The following is a 23971-nucleotide window of genomic DNA, read 5'->3' as shown; positions in this document are numbered from 1 at the left end:
TGCAGGAGAGATATAGTGAACCTATATCTCAGTGAGGAGTGGTAGCACCACCTCACCCAGGCTGCAGTAGCAGGCCTGTGGTGTCAGATTTAGTCTGCTTCCCATGGTAGGCCTGTGAAGTACCTATGCCCTTGGTACCTAAGGTACCATATACTAGGGACTCATAAGACACCACAGTATCCAATCACTAGTGCACCTAATATGCACTCCAGGTTATTTAGAGAGAACAGAGAGGCTGGGGCCCTGATTAGCAGGTTCCCAGCCAGACTACAGCCAGAAACCAGTGTAAACATCAGAAAAAAAAGTGGGGACATCATAAGAAGCAGATCCTACTCACCTACATCTTCCTCCAGGAATGGTCAACGGAACAGGCCTATGACTTCCCTGCCTTTCTCTTCATCCAGGGAGTGGCAGCCCAAGTCAGGCGTCAGAGGGCTCACTTAGACTGGTCACTCTAATATGGCGATCACAAGTATGGTTCCCTTCTCTCCTGGAGATAGCCTGGCCGCCCCGGTATATCTACCATCGTCCGCCGAGATCCTGACGGATCCACTGGGCCATTCACACCCTCTGGTTCTCCAGGGTCACTTCATCTCATGGCATGGAATATTTCAGGTGACGCAGGCAAGACATCAGACTTTCGCAGGGAGCTGATTTCCTTATCCAGCAGGCGTGGGCTCCAGGGACCACCAAGAGGTATAGATCGGCTTGGAGGAGATGGGTCTGTTGGTGTGTGGAGAGACACTTGGATCCCGTGGCACATGCGTTACCGACATAGTGAACTTCTTGGTGGAGCTTTTCAAGGAGGGACTGGCATATAGTATCATCTCTTTCAGGTCGGCTATTTAAGCAGGACATACACCGGTGGATAATGTTCCAGTAGGGGAACACCCCTGGGTAAGTAAACTCCTAGGGTATTAGGATTTCCTGTCCACCCGTACCCAGCAATGCAGGTCTTTGGAACGTCAACTTGGTTCTGCGCTTGTTTTCATTCTGGCAGGACAACCAATACCTTTCTAGGAAGGAAATATCATCGAAACTGGCAATGTTGCTCTTCCTTATCTCTTGCACGAGAGCTTCAGATGTGCGGGTATTAGACCTGTCTGCTGGAATTTTTACCCCGGAGGGGGTGACATTCAACATTTCAAGGAGAACGAAGATGAGTACCAGGTCGTTATCCAATACAGCTTTCCCAGCGGCCCCTAAGTTGTGTGTGGTAAGGTGCCTGAAGGCCTACGAAGACATGACAATGGAGGTTTGACCTCCAGTGGAACGGCAGCTGTTGATTGCCAATAAGAAAACCTTTCAAGGTTGTGTCCTCTCCGACCATTGCCCGGTGGGTGAGATGGGACATGGCAGAGGCCGGCATCAATACCAGTGAGTTTGGGCTCATTCGACTAGGGGGCTATGGCTTCCAAGGCTGACCAGGTAGGTGGCAGACTGAAGGAAAGCATGAATTCTGCAGAGTAGTCCTCTGATTACACTTTCAAAAGGTTCTATTTTAAATCAATCTATGACATAGCTGCAGTGGTGGTAAGTAAGCTTTAAAAATACATAATCCTTGCCTCCAGTCCTGATATAGAATGAAACATTTCCTGGTTAACATGAAGGAAATTTTAAAATCTATTAAGGACGCGGAGGCGAGAATTATCCCCCCTGGCATGCTATCTCTATGTCGCCCTCCCTGGGGGACTTATGGGGTTATCTCTACATTCATTCAGGAAGTTATAGAACTGGATTCTGTGATTAACAGGGGAGTACTTTGGATTATACTCAATAACAGAATATTGTTATGTATTGTTGTTCTTGAAACATTTTTTTTTTCATCTTGACAGACAGACATGTTGTGTAATTTATTATTTAATGGTGGGATTGGAACACCTAATGTACCAGAATTGTAATGATTGTCATACCATTTATTCTGCTTATAATAGCCGCTGAACTTTTTGACCTGTTATGCCATCAATGGTAGACAATACGTTATGTGGGAAATTATTAACGTTCTTTCCATATCCTCCTAGGTTTGGATTCTAAGACGGAATGATGTCCAGCGTGCTTTACTTCCTTCAGTGAAGAGGAGGAAGGACTATGGCATATTTTTAATTATATAGACTCATGGACTGTTACTTGATTCGACTAATGGTGGCTATGGTTACTCCCTGTGGTTCATGGGAGTTATGGTTCTGTTGCAGTGTTTTTTTTACTTTATCGTTGAACGTGCTGTTAATAAAGAGTGAAGAAAGTAATGCATAATCCTCGCCTCTGCGTCCTTAATAGAATTTAAACTTCCCTTCATGTTAACTAGAAAAAAAATAATTTTTAGCCAACGTTTATAATTTTTCAGTTAACTTTTTCAATCAAGTGGGTGGCGGTGCCGATATATACCATGGCAATTCTGTTCCTGGTTATATATGGACATCGTTGGGTAACAAACGGGGGTCCATCGTCTATAACGACGTGAACGAATACACAGAGATAACAGAGATAAGGCAGAACGTCATTTTAATCTCTCTTGAGATACCCCTCACCCCAACACAAGTCGCTGGGAAATTACAATGAGCCCTGTTTCTGTGTCAACTTCACATCCGAGGGAGTTCCCAGACGGGCGCATACAGGTACTTGAACACATGTAATGGCTGTCAACTTCTGGCTGTTACATAGGGGTCCAAGCCCCCCATGGGACAGGGCTGTCGGGGCCACTTGGGCCCCCAGGGCACACAGGGACGCAGCCACTTCCGGGATCCCCAGTGTCTCCATCACACAAAGCGGGGCCACTGCCTCTTCCTGCAAACACTGGCTGACTGCCAAGGGACCAACCAAACAGCAACCAGCCTCGCGCCTACCAGGACTAATGGGGGTCGGTTGCGTCCCCTCTTCACCCACCCACACTAGTACTTTGAACTGGAATGCCGGTGTAATTTGTGGCAAAGTACACTGCCTACTGAAACATCTATGTGAAGAGTGCGTGTGGGATGGTGCAGTTAAAGGCGTGCCTATTTGTCAAAAAGAGGGCCCTGCACCCCTGCGCGTAGGTGCAATGGTGTCGCCCTCTTCCAGCTGATTTCTGGTTTTCTGCTTCAGTTCTAAACCAAAGGCTCCCGAAGCGGACTGTACCACGGTTAAAAAGGGGGAGGAGGCTGACGTGCGGTGAAAGGTGCTCCCGGCGCTGTGCTTTCCATCACGCTCTCGTTTGCTTCACCGTAGTTGGGAGCTGACCGTAGTCCGAGTGGGAGACCGCAGAGCCGGACAAGCGCCTCTGTACGTGCCTCTCTTGGCCTGTCTCCTCCCGGCGCCCCTTTCTTCGGCCGTGGTACGCTCCGCCCCCAGCTGGCGGCCTGCAGTGGCGCTGCTCCGATCCCAGGGCTGGTTAGGGCCGTGCATTCCGGGACCCAGCGCCTTCCCCGTCCACGGAGCCGGACCCGAGAGCGGCCGCAGCGCCGGGAGCAGGAGGCTGCGGCGGCAGGACACCAGCGGCAGCCTCCATCAGCCCCTAGAGGCCCCCGAGCCGCCGCCCTCCCCTGGGCCCCCAGCCATGGGCGACGCCGGCAGTGAGCGCAGCAAACCACCCGGACTGCCACCCCGCTGCCCCTGCGGATTCTGGGGGTAAGAGGGCGCAGCACGGGTTGTGGGGGCAGAGGGGTCAAGGAAGGCGTGCGGTCCGACAGCGCCCCAATACCCACGCTTGCAGCTATTGATTTGTTACACTGCACATTCTTTTATTTCCGCCTTGGACAAAGGCTGTGTTAACCCTGTGTGTCATGTAATGCACAGTGTAGAAATGATGAGTCAAATGGGGCCTATGTGTGAGCCAGGCCTGTTGACACTTCCCCCAGCGGGGCCTCACGGTACACAGCTGTGAAACTCCTATCCTAGCAAGGGTGGGACTCCCTCCATACATATAGAGCTGTCAGGATCCTTCGTGTCAAGTAAAGGGTGACCCTCCCCGATGTAGTAAGGTGACCATGTGTAAGGAAAGGATGACCCCCTCACCCCTCCCACCCCACACACAGACCTTCATTAAAATAGACCTTTAATCAAAAGGGGTAGATCCAAATTAAACTATAAGGAAAAGGTTACCACAACATACAAGTAAAATGTGGCTCTTAAGCAGCCCTCGCCCATATGTGGTAAGATGTGCATTCCATGTGTAAGGGGGAGGTTCGCTTGGCAAACCTGACGTGGGATGGTGCAGGTTAAATAGCGAATAATTGGGTTATCCCAACACATCTAATAGATCAAAGAGGTAGCACCTAGTTCTAGAATGACAGGTGGCGCCCCATATCAGGAAAGGAATAATGTCCTTTTTTATAAAGAGAGTAGGCACCTGCTTATTCTTAGCAAAACGTGACTGCACACGTCCCAATGAAGTTACCCTGATATTTTTATTTTGGCAACAGTGCTGTGTTGTAATGTGTTCTAGGTTTTCCGTGTCTAATTTCTCCATTATAGAATATTGGTATGCGTAGCTGTATGTGTTGGGCCCCTTGCTGACGGCCTGCCTGCTGCTCCTTGTCATAAAACTCCATTAAATTCAATATTGTGACTTTGGCCTTCATTTTGAAGTCGGTCGGCAAGCCTCTGATCTGCGGTTGGAGGCTTGCTGACCGACATATTCGGTTTCACTTTCGACCGCCGTATTACAATGACGCCGGTCAGAAGGGTAACTGGCTGATCATTCCGGCTGTCTTCTGACGGGCTCAAGTCAGACCAAGTCAGACCCGGCGTGTCTACTGTCGGAATTAAGAGATCTGTTACCCCCAGGCTTTTCACGTTGAGCTTTCCGACATGAAAAGCCTGTCTGAATGCGCAAGCTGTCAGAGAGAAATGGGAGTATGCGGTTTCATCCTAATACTGCGGTCGGTCGGTCCCGATTCCGCAACGGTGTTGTCCGCCCAACATCTTAATGAGTCCCTTGTGTCTTACCACCATTATCTGCTAAGTTGACCACAAAATATCAAGTATAACCTTCCCACCCCAAGATCCATCAAAGATTAAAGGGTGTGACTCAAGTATAAGGATTGTGTTAATGCCCATATTATAAAGTCGTGCTCACTTAATAAGGAAAAAGTCTATATAATGGGGAGCCACCAGTTTGCCTCCACCCCCATCGAGTGAAAGTATATGCCTACTCTATCAACTGCTGAAGAAACGTGATCTCTGCTTCCCACCCAACATACCCACAGTACGTAAAAAATGGAGGTTAACTCCATACCCCGTCCTTGTCTCCCCATTTAATGGTAGCATAAATGATGGCTTACTGTTGGTAAACGCCTATCATCACTCTATCCCACTAACCCCAATCCTTATGCCTTCGACATCCAGTTAAATAACTAGTGATGATTGTTCACCCACGTTGAAGGATACTCAGGTACTACTTTTCAGCCTCTGCTCCATTTGAAATAATTGGTATCAAATATCGGCAGTCATTATGCTCACTTGTCAATCCAAGTCTAGTTGATTCTTAGTGGATTGTTTCCAAGGGTCTAATCAGATGATTGAGGGATGCCTCCCATCATCATACTCCCCTCAGACTAGAACACTACAGCTAAACCTTAGCCACCTTTTGCCAAATCCTCAGAACAATATGCCAAATTCTGAGATCTTCCAGTAAGTACTCAGTATTTAGTAAACATAGCACCCATTTTCTGCCATGATTGTCTCATGTTTGTGAAATCTAATAGAGGTCTTCGCCCTCCTGTACCACGTGCGCTATTTTGATGCAGTGCATTCCACCAACCTCTTGCCAAGATATCTTTCATTCACCCTCTCCACATGGAGTAACTAAGAAAATCTGATGCTAATCGTGTACTCAAGACACTACCGTGTTGTGATTGGGTGTCTCTAATTGTTCCTTTTGCCAAAACAGCATATGATAAACAAGCTGACAGACTGCATAGAATCAGGTAATGATCCTTGGACATAGATCTCACCCTGTCCCTGATCTTAGAGAATTTGTGGCAAACTTTTAGCATGTATTGTGGACAATTGCTTTGTTTATATCTCGCACAATGCAGAACTAAATTGCATTGTGCTGCTTACTCATTATATGTTGGGACTGTAGATACAACTGGTAACCAAACTTGTTGCAAAGAAGAGTGGTGATTGTGATACAGAAGTGATGGTTTAACAGGTCTTGCTGTGTTCAGAAGATCAGGACATGTCCAAGTGGTGCCAATAATCTATGAGTGTGGTTACATTGTGTAGTGGGAAGGGTACGCGTTAGTAGGCAGTCTCTGAACATCTAAAACGAGCTCCGAGTCACAAGGAAGTAGCACAACTACAAAATAGGAGAGTCCTGCTCAAGGCAGTGCGCTGGAGGAGGAGAGATTGTGGTGAGAACAGATGAATCTTGAGTCGCACCCTGTACTGCATCACTGATGGGGCCTGATCGCTTTCCTTGGTCAGGTTGTTCCAGATTCAGGGGCTGCCACTGAGAATCTTTGGGTGTCTGATATCAAGTTTTGAGAACTAATTAGGGACGCTCTTGCGTTTGGCGTAGGTCGCGTTACTTTTTCTTGTATGTATTGTGGGGATGCTGCACCTTCAGTCTATTTATGATTGAAGCAGGTAATCTGGATTTTTTTTTGTTATTTACTGAGAGTCAGTGTATGCATTTGGGTGTGCTGTTTGTTTATCTTTCGGCAAAGATCATCATGCCTACAAGGTTCTTAGTCTTCTGAAGCCTTTCAATTTAGGCTGCCCATATGTAGTGGAGAGCGTTGCTGTGCTTTTGGTATCTTGAGGTAACCAGCACCCCTGCTTCCATGTGCTGGTATTGAGTGAGGGTGAATGAAAGCTTCTTTTCCTAAGGAGTTTCATTTGGAGAAATGTTTTGACAGCTGCTTCCACTTGTGAATTCAGACTGCGATCGGCATCCCACATCACTCCCACGTTTTGTACTTTATTTTTTGCTTTCTCCAAAGAAAGGTTTGTCCACACAGGTGTTAGAGTTTTTGAGGTGGTATCCAGGGAACAGTGCCAGCATTTGTTTTATTGAGCTGCTCAATTTGAGGGTATTGGTCCAACTCTATACATAGAAATTTGTGATGATGTTGCTTGTTTTTTTGTTTGTGAGATTTTAGCATATATAAATACAATAAGACTTATGCAGATGGGGTATTGTACATGAAGCTCAAATACAAAGTGTAGTTAGTTACACACTGTATACATGCAGCCAAATTGTTATTCACTGAGAATACCTGGTATTTAACTTCGTTTGAAACAAACGAAATATATATTGCTGTTGTCTACGAAATGCATATGAAGATACTTTGCAAATTGCTGCAGGAATAAACTTTGAACACATATACATGGTAGTATATTGCCCCATTAAACCAAAGAAGTAGAAAATAGAGCAAGTAAGACCAATAAATAAGGAAGAGAGAAATAAGGAAGGAAAAGGAGCAATATCCGGCACCTTGGTTTACATACGGTTAGAGCAACCTAGGCTCTAGCTAACAGCACACAGAAGAGCCTGAAATGATGGAAAGATAATCCACCAGAAAATTCCTCAATGCACCTATCGAGTGGGTCACAGCAGGGGCAGCTCCTCTGCTATGGTGGAGAAGTGTCGCCCCACTGCTTTTAAGCAGTGTAATGAAGAGAAACGTAAAATGATAATAACTTTATTATCATTTTATGCTTCGTGAAGGATGTCCCCTCGCCCCCACGAGGCTTGAACACGATCATGTCAGCCACAAGCATGCACTGCACAACCCATCGCATGCACCCAAAAAAACATAATTATCGGAAATAAAATGTAGATTGTGTAACATGATGCTATGTGATGGAAATGTAACATTAACCATAATAAAACTACAAAATCTAATAAAAATAGTTTAATCCCAAAAATCATTTTATGCTTCATGATGTGTCCTCCTGCTTTGCGGGGGTGTGGGCGGGGCTGCTCTGCTCATGGAGCAAGGTAGGGGAGGAGTGGTTTGCCCACTCCAAAGTGCGCACTGACTGTTTGGTCGGCCTTCTTGGGCCACCCAAACCAGTCATGCACACTTCCCTGTTCTCCATGCAGGCTGCATTACAGGGGAGGGAGCCTGGCTGCCTGCTTCCTGTTCCTGTAGTCGGAGACAGGAGAGGCGACGCAAAACCAGCCTCAAGGTAAGTTTATGCTTAGGAAAGAACCCTAAATCCGAATATAGATTTGTCTAGCAAGTTATCTTTTTCCTCCCATATGTACCCCTCTGCAGCTAGCAAGCCAATCTCTGTATAATTTACAGTTCCAGAGCGATTAAAATGTTGGGATTTAAAATGTGCATTTGGTCTAAGAGGAGAATCGCTTTGGCTTTGTCCATTACAATTTGTCTACAGTGTAGGGGGTCAAAACAGGTTATTGATATGGCTGCAATTAAAATGACCCATCTTGCTCTTGGTGTGGCGATCTAGCTGGTTTGGTCATTACACCATTTTATGAGTTTGCATCTGCCATTTAGTCTAAACTTACTTTCTTGGAAGGCACTCTGGCCTTTTGATTGATCTACAGGATTGATGAAGTAACTTTGTCCATAGAAGTAAATAAATAGTTTGATAGACTACAGGGAGCATATTGGAAATTAAGTTCTTCAAAGGTGTAATCGTTATTTTGAATGATTCCATTCAACAATACCACAATATGTGTTTGGGAGATCAAGTCTTTAATATTGTCTAGGGTTTTCGTTTAATTGTGTCTTATCCAGACCGTAATGTCATTAGAAAAACACACTCCAAGGTATTTAATGAATTTGGGGTGCCTTTGTAGACCTGAATACCCAGTGCTTGTTGAGAGGCAGTGTGCTTTTAGAAGAACTTCAGTTCTGTCTGTTCAAACTATAATATGAAATTTCAGAAAACCATTGTATAATTCCAATTATGGCAGGGGTGGCTGTGTCTGATTTTTTGGGAGAATTTTAATATGTCATCAGTATAGGCCACAGTTTTAAGTTGAATGGAATTGAAACCAATACCTTACTTATTTTTTAAACTTGTACATGATATGGTTAATGAAAGTTTCTTGCTCATGCATGAGTACCATACACTTCAGCGTTTGACTTAAAAGGCCAGGCTTTGCGTGTGCGGCTGTTTTGCGTGGGTAGACCACAGGCTCTGGCAAACTTTCACACCCAGCCGCCTGATCACTACTGACAATATGAGATATTTTACTGCAGCTGGTGATGTAGTTGTTTTCCAAACAGTCCCATTTTAGAGACTTGTGTACATGACCAATGTACTGCGATAAGCCTATGGGGCATTCACCCCGAAAAAAGCTCGTTGAATTACTTTTTCAGAAATAATGAAAGAATATTATATTTTTCATCTTCTGATGGACAGCAAACGCTGCGAGAGTTCCAAATTATTTCAAGAACATTTCCTGCATTTTAAGAAGCTGTTGTAGCGTGTGGGAAATGTAATTTGCGTAAAGTTGTATTTACTTGGAAAGTTGTATTTACTTGGAGATGTGTAGTTAGTCACATTTCATAGTTTAGGAGCTTTACACTCCAGTACTTCAAATATTCAGGAACTAAGTGCGTTGAACTGCCCTGGTATCCATAACAAAAGTGGAATTTGACTTTAAACTAGCATTGAAAATAACCGTTTCCAAGGATTTTTTAAAATTCCAAAATACCTGCAAGGCAGGACTTCTGGGTAGGCATATTTTCGTGCAGGAACACCTACTTGCTCTGTTATTTTAAGGAACAGAAGTGCCCCTTATTCTTAAAACTATCACGTAAAATGTAACTGTCAATCAGCAATAGACCTTTCATGAGGTTATTCTATGCACGTTTGATCCTGTTTTGGGATCATCAGTGTGATCTAGTTGATTTTGCTTTATAGGTAGTGAGTTTAAGGAGTTACATATCATACAATTGAAGATTGACCATTTTTTCCATGCATTCATTAAGTCTACTTTAATACATAGCTGGACTTGGATTGTTTATATTTGCCCCAAGTGGCTGTTTTTAATATTATCCACATATAGAGGTCTAAGAAAGACGAGCCCCCTGCCGCCCCCGTCACACTTAAAAATCCTACTTGTAGCCATTTTCTGGACTTTGATTGCCAAAGACCTTTTGTGGGCTTGCCAGTAACTTATACTGGGATTACAACCCGCCCATTGCTTTCCGCTGGTTGTATTGCCACTCTTTCTTACTTGCTTCTTATTTAGTGGCTTTTATTGGCCCATCCTATTATGTTTGTCTCTCCCCTGAAGCATTTTCTCTTTACAATCTTTCTACCTGGCTCGCTTGTAGACTTCCGCTGCTGACTTTTGGGAACTCCTTTTTTTTTTTTCTTCTTCTTGTATTTGGTTAAACACTCCATAAGAGTGTGTGTTTTCCAGCTCTCTCCCTTGTTTTTTTTTTCTTCCCAATACTCCATACCCCTACACCATCCTCATGTGTTGCTTTTCCCCCTCATGTGCTTCCCCTACTCCCCCGTGCTGTGTTGCTCTCTCCCTCATTCCTTCCCCCCCCCCCCCCCCAACCCAACCTAGGCGTCATTGCTCAGAGTTGTTTTCTCCATTGCTCTACTTCCACCCCTACCCCCCCCCAAAACTCTGTACTGCAGTCTGTGTTACTCTCTCCCTCACGTGCATGACCCTGTGTACTGTGTTGCCCAATGCCTCTTGTGCTTCCTCCCACCGCAAAACCCACTTCCATGTCTATTTTTTTTTTTTCCTGTTTAATATGTGCCCTCGCTCAGAGTTTAATCTCTGATGGTATATTTGGTTCTTATTCCACCCTTTTACCATAATCCTATTTTGATTCTGTGGCTCGGGGCCTACTCCATTTATACAGTCTGCGTACTCAAGCAATGAGTGTAAGCAGTCCTCACCTGTCTATCCTAAGTGCCTCAACATAACTCGTCATAAAGCTAGAGTTTAAAAATAGTTTTATGGTGGGTTATGAGTTGTAATGTTTTTGTATTTAACCTTGCTTTGTCATTGTTATCCTAAAATCATATGTATGTGTAATCAGCCTTTTTTTCATGGTGCCGCACAGGATGGGAAGGTATTTGGCTATATTGTAATTGGATTTATATAGCAATTACTATACAGTACAAGGATTTGAAGTGCTTTCTGTGCATTTCACATTGTTTACGGTGCAAGTGGTTTAGTGATGTTAGTGTTCCCTTGTTTATAATGCACCCTACATTGCTTTCAGAACTGAAAGGGTCTTAGTTTAGAGCTGTTAAAAACATTCAAATGCACAAATCCCAAATGTTTAAGTATAACCATATACGAAGGGGAACCTCTAAATAGCAGCCTTGCATATCTTCCCCCACCTTTTTAGGTCTCTCCTGCGACCGAGCATGCGCTGCATGCACTCTTGCTTGCGGAACCTTTTGTATACAACAAGGGGCTTGCAGCCCACCTATTGTTTAACATTCGTTAGATTCATTGAACTCTTACTGGATACCTTGTAATTAGCTAGCACTTGCTGGCTCTCCTTCCTCTTCTTTCACCTGGAGCATGGACCAAGTACAGACTGTTTTCGCTTGATTGCAATCCTTCCGCTGATCGCGCTGTGATTGATGCACTACTTTTATTTTTTCTTCTTCCTCGTCATCCTTGTTGAAGCTCTTGCCATGTGTAGCTATGTTTCATTGCCCACTACCACACTGTGTATTCAAATGCTGAAGTTGTCACTCACATCAAAAAGGATTGTGATATTCTTTCAGTATTGTTAGGTCTCACCTACAAGACAGCGTTTGCTGTCTGGCTGCAAAAGACCTAGAGTGGGTTACCAAGAGCCTACATTGGTTTTACAGCCCTCCCATTGCATACCATTGGTTAGTTTTATTGTCACTCTTAGTTGCTTCTTATCGAGCTTTCCTTGTCTATCTTGTTTGTCCCACGGCTGGATCATAGCTTCTTTACCATCCTTTTGCTTGGCTGATTTGTATCTTTCCCCCACACAGTTCCATTTTAGAAGACTTCATCTAAAAACTTTTTATGTCTGTCTTTTGTGTCCCTGCCCTGAGTGCTCGCTTTATGGTGTGCTTCCCCATTTTCTGCTACCCCCTCCCTCGTGTTTCTCCCCCAAAACACCCCCACACTCTGCTGCTCTAGTTCTTATGCCTCCAACCTGAAAACCCATCCTCTTTTGTTGTAAAGTAAGGGTCTACTCGGGTAGGTAGGTCAGGATGTTTATTCGAGAAGATCTTCACATAAAGAGCGGTACTAGCATGACTCTAGGTAAGTCCGCCTTAGCTCCAGCTGGCCATCCCTTCTGACAACTCGCATAATGATTCCGCCCCCCCACATTCTACATTCCATCCCAACATTCCCCTACCAATGACCCACACATCTTAATAAATAATATAAAAGCAGCTGATACTTGAAGAGAATTAACAATATCCATAATCCTAGAACAGACCAGTTTCTAAGCGGATTATCCATATCACCAAAATCCTAGAACGGATCACCCTAATACATAACCTTTGAAATGTTCAGGCTGGGTTTTTTTTTTCCCCCTTGCACTATGCCGCAGACACAACTTTTTTCACCTGCATCGTTCTTTACATCATCCTCATTCCCTGTTACACTACCATCACGACATCATCACCCGTCATGTAACCACTTCCTCTACTTACCTCATGATCAAACTCACGATTACCTTTCTTCTTCTCACAACATAACCTTACGTAATGTAAATTCCACACTTTCTCATCCTCCAGTTTAATAGCACTACCCAACACCTTCATCACTTTTGAAGGATCTGACCACCATGTTGCCCCTTTTTCAACCATCCTTGGTTTCTTTACACATACAACTGTCCCACACTTACAACAGTCCATTTCTTTTGGTAGTTTTGTCAATTTTTACGTTTGTTCCTGCAACAATTTCTCTCTGTCTCTCTGTCTCTCTGTCTCTGTCTCTCGTTCCAAACAACTTCTTATCCGTCAACCACCTTGGAACCAACTTCTTAGACAGTTTCCTTCCTCTCAATAACTTGAAAGACATCTTGCTCATTGCAGAATGTGGAGTCACTCTGTAAGACAAACTTTTGTGAAGTGATTTACTCCATTGTAAACCAGATTGTAAAGCTGACAGAATGGCTTGTTTAATGACTCTATTAAAATGTTTCACTTGACCATTACCTTATAGGTGGTACAGTGGCATTCACTCATGTTTTATTCCACTCTTCTTTTAAAACAATTTAGCTTTCCCAGAAATTAATTGCACTCTGATTACTAATACTTCAGGAATACCTTCACATGAGAATACTACCTCTAGAAACTGTATGACCACATCTTTGGTCACGTTCCTCACCATACGTACCTTAGGTCATTTGGAGTAGTAATCGATTATTACGATAGCATAAGTATCTTTAGACGATAAAGTTGCAAAAAGTCCATGAAATCTATAGCCCGCCTATGCAACATTCCATCTGATAACTCTATCCCAGTTAGAGATATGCTTAGGGCAACTTTAACACTCATGCTGCAAGCCTCACAATTGCTTATCCAACGGTCTACCATAGCGTCCATCCCAGGCCACCAAAAATTCTCCTTAATCTTACTTCTAGTACTAGACATTTGTCCACACCCATGTGTCCAGTTTCAGTACAACTCTTACTCAATCCACATGGTGGTAAAAGTGTATATCCTCTCAACACAGTCTCCTCACACTTTGAAAGCTCATCCTTAACCTCTCGGACTGCACTAACACCCCCCCCTCCCCTGTATTTGCCTTTCTTTTGACCAACCTTTTGGAATGTACTGCTCAGCAGTTTTCAAAGTTGCATACTTTTCCATTTCTTGCATTCATACAGTGTCTGAAAGTTCTTGCCCATCTCCATATTTCTTTCCCCCACACATCACAGCATCTTCAGAGGTAGAAGCCACTCTACATTCACTTCCACTCGCTGCACATTCATGCATACATTCACAAGGTAATATTGATAATACAGCTGCAATACTATTGTTTTTGCCTAGGACCTATTCAATTTCATAACGAAAAATGTATAGTTTAGATGCTAATCTCCCAATCCGAGGGTTGAATTCCTACCCCCACCTGGTTTCAAGATATTGACTAAGGGTTTAGTCAGTGCTTATTCTAAAATAAATTCCCCACTCATACAGTCTGAATTGATCTACTGCCCACCCAGCTGCGAGAAGCTCTTTCTCAGTACCCAAGTACTTGCTCTGTTTGCGACAACGGGTGTGAGGTATATGCTAGGATCCATTCTGCACGATTGTTTCTGGGCTAAAATGCACCACCTTTATACCCACAAGACCAGCAACATTTTATTTTCTTTTTTAACAATACTCTTGATTGTTCCACCCTGGAAGCATTGTTCTCGTAGAACTGTGATTAAAACTGGCCCTCCCAAAAATGACAAAAGTTATTCCTTATCTTCCGGTTCTGGTGCGTTTACAATTGCCTCAGTGTGGCCAACTTTAGGCCAAATTCCCTCCTTGTAGTTTTCCAAAAACAAATCTTTTTCTTTTTACTGTCGATCCATTCTCCTTAAGTGCAACCAGGACCTGCTTCAAAGCTTTATCATGTTCCTCATGGTATTGCCCCAAAAATCAAAATCTCATCCTGGAGTAGTTTAGCACCTTTTTATTCCCAATAAGATCCTGGAAATTTTTTGGAAAACAGCGGATGCTCTCGCAAGGCCAAAAGGCAACCTATTTTATTGAAACATTCCTTCAGGGATTGTGAAGTCTGTGCAGTGCTTGGAATCCTCCTCCTACTCAATTTGGTAGTAAGCACTTGCAAGGTATATAGTTTAAAAGGTACTTGCATCACCAACTGATGACATTAATTCTTGCAAATTGGGAAGAGGAAAAGTATCCACCCATATAGGCTAATTCAAGCTCTTCAAATCAACACCGTCTTAAATCTCTACTAGATTTTAAAGAAATTACCACTGGCGACAAACAATCGGAACGTAAGTCTTGCAACATCTCCTAAGGTTTATCTTTGTAATTCAATGGTACATTCCTCAATTTTTGTCTAATTGGTATGACATTTTAACCCAGCATAATCCTGTGTTTGAACTCTTTCATTTTCCCAAATTGATTATTGAAAACATGGGGAAACTCCTTTTCCAGCTTTGCATATTCCGCACACTTGCTTTCATCCTGTTCTCTAATATGCACAGCATACACAGACTGATTAGCAGAAAGATCAGATTTCATGCAGCGTTCCATTATATGAGGTCAAACCAATATCGTGGCCCCTTTATTTGCCACATAGACTTTACCATTATACTTTTCTAGTACCAAACTCGAAATCTGCCAAAATAAAAATTCCAGCATACAAATTTTATTGCTCGAATAACTACCTGGGCTAGCATCAGACTTGTGTAACTCCCTACCTGGCATTAATTTCTCAAACATGTTCTGATTCATGCTAGTATACCAGGCACATGAGTCTACCATAGTTTTCGTTTGACATACCATCAATGTTAATAATGCAGCTAGGTAATTTCATGGTTTTCTTACTCTCATTTCTTTTTCCTACCAAATCTTCCCTGCATTTGTTTTATCTCATTGTGTTTCACATCTATATTATTGGCATTTTCCAAAGATGGTAAATTCTTAAATTCTCTCAGGCCTATGGCACCTAACCTATGTCTTAGTAATGATAAGTGTCTATCAGGCGAACATTCTTCATACTCCAATACCTCTACATGTTTCTCAAACGTATTGAGCCAAAAGTCAGATTGTACGGGAGGTTCCCCGAGCTCTGCCAAGAAAACGGGAGGCGTTTGGATGCTCGACATAATGCAAGAATTCTCTAATTCAATGGTCTTCTCCAATCCACAAATTATACACTTGTCTCACTTGTAGCTTTCTTCCTCGTGCTACTCCCCGCCCCCCACACCCCCCACAGGAAACACCCCGGCACCCTGTGTTGCTCTCTCCTTGTTTGTAACTTCTCACCGCCTGTTGCTCTTAACCTCATGTTATGTTAATTTATTTTATAAAGCGTTAACCTGGAGGTGTCTTGGCGCAAGCTCATTTACAGATCTGCTTACTGTATCGGCATCAACAGAATCCTTTAAATACAGTAAAAAAGCCACATTTTTAATGCTTTCATCAAAACCAAAAGGTTTTTAAGTGTCTAGGCAGGTAATTCCAGGAATTTGGAGCACTGAAGATGAATCTCCCTCCTCCCCACGAGGTGCGCTCGTACTTGGGAATCAGGACGTTGTGTGCAGGGGAGAACCTTGGGGTTCTTGATGGCTTGTACCACTTGAATTTATTCTTCCAGTAGTCGGGCCCCATTCCATGCAGCGCTTTGTGCACAATACAGACCGACTTGAAAACCACTCTCATGTGGTTCTCCCCTCTGCTTCTCCCCATCCCTTGCGATCCATAGTGCAGTCTCCATCATTTGCCCACCCCCCCCCACCCGAAATCCTCCCCATGTTTTGTGATTCCGTCTCCTTCTACACCCCCAACCCCCCTTTTCCTCCTCGCAATCTTCCGCAAACCTCCAAAAGAGCATTGGGCAAACTAGGTATGTGCAAAAGTTGAGGACTATATTCTTCTTGCCAGAGCTTGTTAATCCATTTGTTTAGTGTACACTGTCCCTGCCTTCCATTTTTTTCTGATATCCTCGCATGAGTGCAGTAGTGTACACCATCAAGTACATACTGGTAACTGCAAGTATTCCTTGATCTGGTGATGCAGTGGCAGTCTTCCCAGAGGATGCCCTTTGGCAGCTGGATGTGCTTAAAAGATGGATAATTGTGTGAGATGTGAAATAACTTCTGAGAGCTTGAACCTTTCATTGCCTCGGTGTAACGTTAGAGATGGGGAAACCGTACATTAGTGTTATCTCCTGGGCAGGGAGTGCTATTAACAAATATGTTTTTTGCTAATAGGACAACAGGCAACAGCTTGCCCACAATCTTGTTTGTATGGCATGATCTCTAAAGTTCAGAATCTTGAGTTTGAACTGCTTTACTTCCATATATTTTGTCACTTGGGGTGTTTTTACTTCATGCATCCTGTAGCAAAGCAGCTCATGTCTTCCTTTTTAAAACCAACCTGTTGCTTTTCAAGGTTTGCTGCTGGCAGATGTCTTGAAGTATTATTTACATGGCAATGTTGCAGAACTATTAATCTGCTTGTGTGTGTTTTTAGCCAGTGGTTTTGACAGCACAGCTGTTAAACAGGCCTGTTGCTAACGATATATATAGCGTGGGGATTGGGACATGCCTCTTGCAACCACTGGCTTTCTTCAGCCATCCTCTTTCAACATTGTTTTTTTTTTTTTTAGTGCCGTTTACATTCTGCTTCCTCCCATGATTGCTTAAAGCATGATGCATTGATTCATCGCACTTTGCCATTGGTACTTTTGGCATCCTGACACAATGAGATTGGATACACACTTCACACAGTCCAAAGGAGGGTTGATCTAACACCTCCAGTGTGTATTAGACGACCTCTTATTTGGAATGCGTAAAAACATTTGTTTGTGTTTAGCAACCGTTTTTTAGAAAGAATGGGTAGGAAGGAATTGTGAATGTTTAGATTTATATATATTCTGTGTACATGATTGTGTTGTCTTTTGTGTTGGAAAAAGCGATAAAGAAGTGCTCAAAATCTGAATTGGAGTGGGTATGTCATTGCAGAAATAAGTATAACTAGTAATGAGGGACTGAGTACCCATGTGTAGGAACTAATTTGTGTTTTTCTCACAGGAACATGTGCGTTATTTATTCCTCCACATCATCTTGTACTTTACTTGCTTGTGGGCCTGCAGCACTGATTGTGCCACCCACCCAAGCAGCCTTGCATAAGGGTCTCAGGCCTGCCATTGCGGTGTCTGTCTGCAGTCTGGTACTGGCATGTGGACCTGGCAAGTGCACCTACTTACCAGGCATTAACCTTCCCTTTTCGTACATGTAAGACACCCCTAAGGTAGACCCAAGGTAGCCCCATGGGCAGGGCAGGGTGCAGTGTATGTGAAAGGTAGGACATGTACTGGGGTGCGTGATAGTGAAATACAGTGTTTTTCACTGTTGAAAGGCTAACTGTCTCCCATAGGATAGAATGGAGAGTTTACTGATAACCTCTTATAACTGTCCATGAGAACAAGATGGGAAAATGAAGTTTATTATGCTTGAACTCGGAATCTAAAGATGCATCTTTTAATATGGATGATTTTTACATTCTAGGTTTGAAAATACCATTTGCCATCCAGTGTGCCTCTGATAGGGTTGTGTATTGACTGTCAGGCTTTGGAGTGACAGGGGCTGGGGATGTGCATTCTGTTCAGACAGCCCCTTTAGCGGCGGGGTAGGTAGTGTGTCCTGCCTTTCTGGAGTGAGTCAGGGCTGGGCTGAATAGACCTGCGCTGCATTTAGAGTAGGGGAAGGGGATTTCCCTTACACCCGATCGGCCTGGTGTGCTTTGGATAATGCTATCTCCACCTCCTGCCGGGAAGCTGCACCAGAGAAATCAGAACTGGTTTTAACTGAGCCAGACTTAGCTACCAACTCGGAAGAACTGTATTTTTCAGATATTCTTGCAAATTGAAGGTTATCTTGCAAAGTAACTATTTTTTACAGTATTGTATGTTGGATGTGTCGTTTTTGTTCTTGCTGGTTAAGATAGATTTGCCATTTTTAGGTCTCGCCTATGCAGCGCGCGTTGCATAGGAAAAAGACCTTAAGCTATCGCTTCGGTTTTTGTTCCTTAAACGTGCACGCGTTCATTTGCCTTCAATGGCAACGCGTGCACGTCTGGCGATTCCCTTGCGGGAGCGAGCTTGACACCATATGTTTGTAATTAACTTACAAACACATGGTGCCCCTGGCTCGCTCCCGCAAGGGAAACCCTTCAGCCACACTCCCCTCAACTTTTCTTTACTAGTTAAAATTAGCCATTTTATGATTGACACTAGATGGCAGAAGCACCTTGCGTAAATTGAGTTTCTCGCTCGTGTTTGTATGTGTCATTTTACGAAAATTATTTTTTTTTAAAAGCAAAGGAGGGATTTCTTCGTGGTTTTGTTTGCCTCCGATTTCATTTTCTTTTCCCATTGTCTTTCAGGTAGTGCACTCTTCAATTGTTTGGTTTAATTTATAGATATATATATTTTGTGCGGCTTTACAGTTTCTTGCTGCGTTGTGCATTAGTGCAAGGACAGACTGTGAATAGCTCGTGTGGGGGATTTTTTCTGAGGCTAGTTTTTGTTTTCTTTTCATTACACTCCTTCATCTTACCCCCCCCCCCCCCCCTCCTCCTACTGCTCGCAATATTTTAAACACAAAGGCAATTAAAGAAGATGAGTAGGAAGGGGTGTCAAATTCTACCAGTGCCTTCTCTGAGCACAAAAGCCAGCTCTGCGAAGGGAAAACAATATTTTGATGGCAGACTTACTCAGCAAGCCCTCCTTAAACTCATGTTGGCGAAGATATGAATTTGTAGATTATCCCTGAAGCAGCAATGCTGCGTGCAGGTTGGTGCTAATCTCAGGCACGAATTCCTTCAGAACTCCGAACCTGTTGCACTATGTTCCTCTTATCCAGCAGCAGTTGTGTGATGCTTAAGTTTTTATGTCCGGGAGGTTGAGATCAAGCGGTTTTGGATGGTGATCCCATGATCATCAATGGATGGGAAGAATGTTGTGGAGCATGAGAATGTTTTACAAGCAGGCAATCTTGTTGAAGTCTCAAGGGAGGCATTTCACTGGTTGGAGAGTGAGGATGAGTCCAATAGGGGCGACCCCCTCATAAGTGCTGCTAATAAGGCGTTTGGCCCCTAACGCATTGACATTGTGAATATTTGCTGTTTTGATACAACTTTCAAAATGCAGACTTTCAGCCTGCTCCTGTGAAGGAGGATAAGCACCTTTCTAGCACACATCCTCACATGTAAAATACATCTCTAGGTACATGCATGACACACTTGTACCTATTTTATATCTTGTCTGAAGACCTATTGTGTACAATTCCAATACTTAGAGCATAGGTTAACCAAAATCTGAGGGGTAGCGGAAGTGACGTCACAGGTCATTTCACATCAATAACATCACAGGAAGTGATGTCATATTACACCTGCCACCCTCCCTGCAGCAGTTTCTTAACTGTCTTTTTAAAAAAATTACTTTTTGCCTCTTTCTCAACAGCTGCTATATCACTGATTTCCTTTTAATATCTCCTACATATTCCTCTCTCTCACCTGGCTTTCTCACCTGGCTCTTTTTTCATCTGTCTCCCACCTCTTACTTCCTTTTGTTTATTACCCCTCTTAGTAGTTCCACTCTACCCCATGCCCCTGTCAGTCTCCTGTATTTGGTGCTCCCTTGACCTGCTCAGAAGCAGCAGGAAGCACAGAGATGCCTTTCAGAGAAGTCCTCTCCACATGTTTTTGGGAGGGAGCGGGCACGAGCAATTAAGTGATTTGCCCAGAATCACAGGATGTTGAGCCTCCCGGTTTTCCAGCTTCAAGTACAACCGTTCAAACCCCTACGCCACACTCTCCAGCTTTCCATTTCTTCTACACAAAAATGTATCCAGCGACAAGAGGGCGAGGAGGCCTGCCTTTACCTGCAGCTAAATGTCTTAATTAGTGAAAGGGAACCACTGTGGCAGGCAGCCTGTTCCTGCAGTCCTGAGCAGAGATTTGAGTTCAGACAAGCACCGGTTTAGGAACAGACTGGCACTTGTTGGAGACACGAGCCATAGCCCACATTTTTACCTGCCACCAAGAGCAACGCTGTCTCTTGCTCACCTGACTTATTCTTCAGTGCAGACCGCACAACTATCTCTCATGTTTTGTGAAAGACAGAGGTACTCCTCACTTGCAGCACTCAGTGGGGCTGTCCCTCACTTGCCCAAAGCACCTCCGTATTGGCCGATCGATGTCTTGCTCTGCTGGCTGATATCACACTCATCACAGATAGAAAGCATACCTCCCGCCTGTTTCTGACAGCAGAGCTACTGCTCACCTTTCGTAAACACTGGTATAATCCCACAAAAGGTTACAGACAAAAGAGCCATTGGCTTCTTTGCGTTCAAGCATTGGCATAGCCAATAGGGCTCGCCATAGGGACCTTATGTGTTTTACCCATGTAACAGTTGATGTTGTTGCACCAAGGATATTGTGCTGCATAACTACATACTTATAAGGTCCCAAAAGCGAGACCTATCGGCTATGCCAATGCTTGTTTTAAGCTGGTGTGATGTCCATTTGTAGTGTTTTCACTGTGTTACTGTATGCATGCACAAATGCCTTACACATTGCCTCTGAGATAAGCCTGTCTGCTCGTGCCGAGCTACCATGGTGGTGGGCAGGGGTTATTTTAGAAGTGTATCTCCTGTACCCTGACTGGGAAGATGGGTCCCTACTTGGACAAAGGTGCAAACCATTGCCAACTAGAGACCCCCGATTTCTAACAGTGTATAAATGTTTTACTATTGCAAGATGGCCAAAAAATTGCTACTAAATGTAGCAACCATGTTGGAACATTGAATCTGTAATAGACTATGGGTAATATCTTTTCTGGTGGGCTGCCTACTGCTATGTTAATTTCTTGGGTTGATATTAAGCAGTGCGCATGCGCTATCTTTGAGATATGCTGTATCTACTCTGTGTGCTTTACTCATGCCCTTTATTTGTTATTTTTTCTGCTGCTCTGAAATCCTTGATTTTTAGTGATGGTTTGGATTTGTTTGTCCCTTCCTCTTGTCTTTGGGTCCCTTCCATGGCGACTTGCCCTATTACATGTAGTGGGCCCTCCAGTCTATGTACGATCATTTCGGCTGACTATTTTTTATTATTTTATTTTTTGGGGTTTTCTGAATGTTGTGTATTTTTGCACAGATTACAGCATTTTCTAAATATACCGTGTTCACCACATTTTGGTGATAGGAAGTTGGGTTAGAAATAATATTGCTATTTGTATTTATTTTTAGATTTTGTTTAGTGTATATTGGTGATTTCACAAATGTTGTTTAGTTTGTACTACCCTGCATGCCACGTCTGCCGCACAAATGGCTTTCCCTCTCTCCCCAAAACCCTTGCGCTTCGTTGTTGCTTTCTAAATGAAACCCGTCCAGGCAATACGAAGATTTGCCATAGTTCAAAATATATGGTTGCCAATTATTTTATAAATAGTGCTCCTTCCAAACCCCTTCCTCTTCGTTTTGTGTTTTTGAAACTTAAAACATTTTTTAATCAGCTAACAGCATTTGCCTATTTAAACGTGTTCAGCGATCTCCGTTCCTGTTTTTGAATTTTTGTGCATTTTCGCACAGCTGATTGGATTGGCAAAATAAAACGCGTGTTGCACGTTCATCTGATATGAAGTTTGGTTAAAAATTATTTTGTTCATCTTTTGTTTCTGTTTTGCGCACATGGTGGGGGGGGGGGGTAACACAAATGTGTTGCGGTTTGTATTACTGTGCATGATACAGCTGCCACAGATGGGGCTTCTCTTCTCTCTCCAAACACCTGCTGCTTTGGTGTTGCTTCCTCGCAACAACACACCAGGAGTCCGGAGACTCCCTCCCCGTCCCCTTTTTAGGTCTCGCTGGCGATGCAGCGCGAAGCGCTGCCGCCAACGAGTACTATTGTTGCCCTGTTTCCTCCCAAGGGAGACAGACATGGGCACGAGCAGATTCTGCTCCGAGCACGAGCCGATCCCAAGACCTGAGGCTCGAACCTCTTTTCTTACAACTTGAAGGTCGGCTGCTCTAGCCTTAGGCCACACCCTCGCCCAAAATAGCGAGTAGCATTTTTAATATTCATTCTATACAAAGAAGTGTTAGTTGTTGCTTATTTATCTTATGCAACTTACAACCACTGACAAAGCCAACAGCCCTGGCTTGTTGTAGGTGTAATGGTACTCGTGTTAAATCTGGATGAATGGAACGAAGCAGCAAAATACCAGTGGGGCAACACACTATGCTAAGCACAGATTTTTAGATTAAGTGTTTTAAGCCACGCCCTTAATCACAGCGGCCACGACCCAATGAGAGACCCTCCAGTTTGTTCATCCCACTTAAAGCCCAGCTCTTCTCAATAACAAAATGGCGACCTCAATATTGGCCTCCGTTTGAAACTAAATGTGGTCCAACTTAACATTCCTATTTCAAGTCAACCTGATCATTATTCTTTCCTCGGTGGCCACTTTAGAATAACTTCCTGCACTTTCTGGTACATCAGAGGGAGCGTTCTCACCCTAAAGCGGCCTCAAAGCGAATCACGTCGCAATTGATCACAAAACTCAAGCAGGCATCATCAAACCACGGATAGTTCATGAAAGCCTGATGGAGATTTTTGGAGATTGTTGGAGATGCAGGACTGGGCAAACTAAGGGGCATATTTACAAGCTGGCGATAAAAAATTATCGGCGCTTTTGCGTCCGTTTTCGGCCGAAAAGCGGCGATAATTTTATCGCCTAATTAGCAAGGCCACGCTAACGCGTGAAACCTTGCTTTAGCGTGGGGATTCATAACGCCCAGCTTTGCATCTCTAATGAGATGCAAAGTGGGCGTTCCTGACCTAACATGACAGGAGAAATGTCGCTAAGCGAAATTATTCCTATCATCAAGTCCCACGCTATGAAGCATAGCGGCAGGAAAAGTAGCGATAACCCCTGTTATTGCTAGTTTCCTTACGCCTGCTTCAGGACTGACTTAGCCATGATATTCTATGGAAGGTGGATATCATGGCTAAGTTTGTGAGTCCCTATCAACAAGCTAACGTGAGATTATTGCTGGGTTTCCAGCGATAATCTCACGTTAGGCAGTTAGCGTGAGGATTTTTATCGCTGAGGATATAAGCGTTGCTAATATCACGCTATCTCAGCGATAAAAATCCATGTTACCCGGCGATAATTATCCTCAAGCTAAGAGCGCTGAGCGATAATTATCGCCGGGTGTTGCTGATATGCCCCCAAGTGTTTTTTCCACACTCGGTGACCCCTTTAATGCCGTGAAATCATTCGCAGAAGTTTCAGTCTACTGCAACTATCACCGCCTTTTCTGTTTGTTCTAAAAATCGT

The 23971-nt window shown here is 43.7% G+C and overlaps 1 protein-coding gene across 1 annotated transcript in view; it reads left to right on the top strand.

Annotated features, from left to right (window-relative positions):
- The first annotated feature begins 3078 nt into the window (after positions 1 to 3078).
- Positions 3079 to 23971, top strand: part of ZFAND3 (zinc finger AN1-type containing 3) — a 621127-nt gene continuing 600234 nt past the window's right edge. The window contains exon 1 of the mRNA XM_085610242.1: positions 3079 to 3603. Coding sequence (XP_085466368.1) covers positions 3533 to 3603 — 71 coding nt within the window. The 5' untranslated portion in view covers positions 3079 to 3532. The remainder of the gene's footprint in view (positions 3604 to 23971) is intronic.

Source organism: Triturus cristatus, chromosome 6 (assembly GCF_964204655.1).
Source record: "Triturus cristatus chromosome 6, aTriCri1.1, whole genome shotgun sequence".
NCBI classification, from domain to species: Eukaryota; Metazoa; Chordata; class Amphibia; order Caudata; family Salamandridae; genus Triturus; species Triturus cristatus.
The sequence above is the reverse complement of the archived record's forward strand: the minus strand, read 5'-3'. Positions and strand labels throughout refer to the sequence as shown.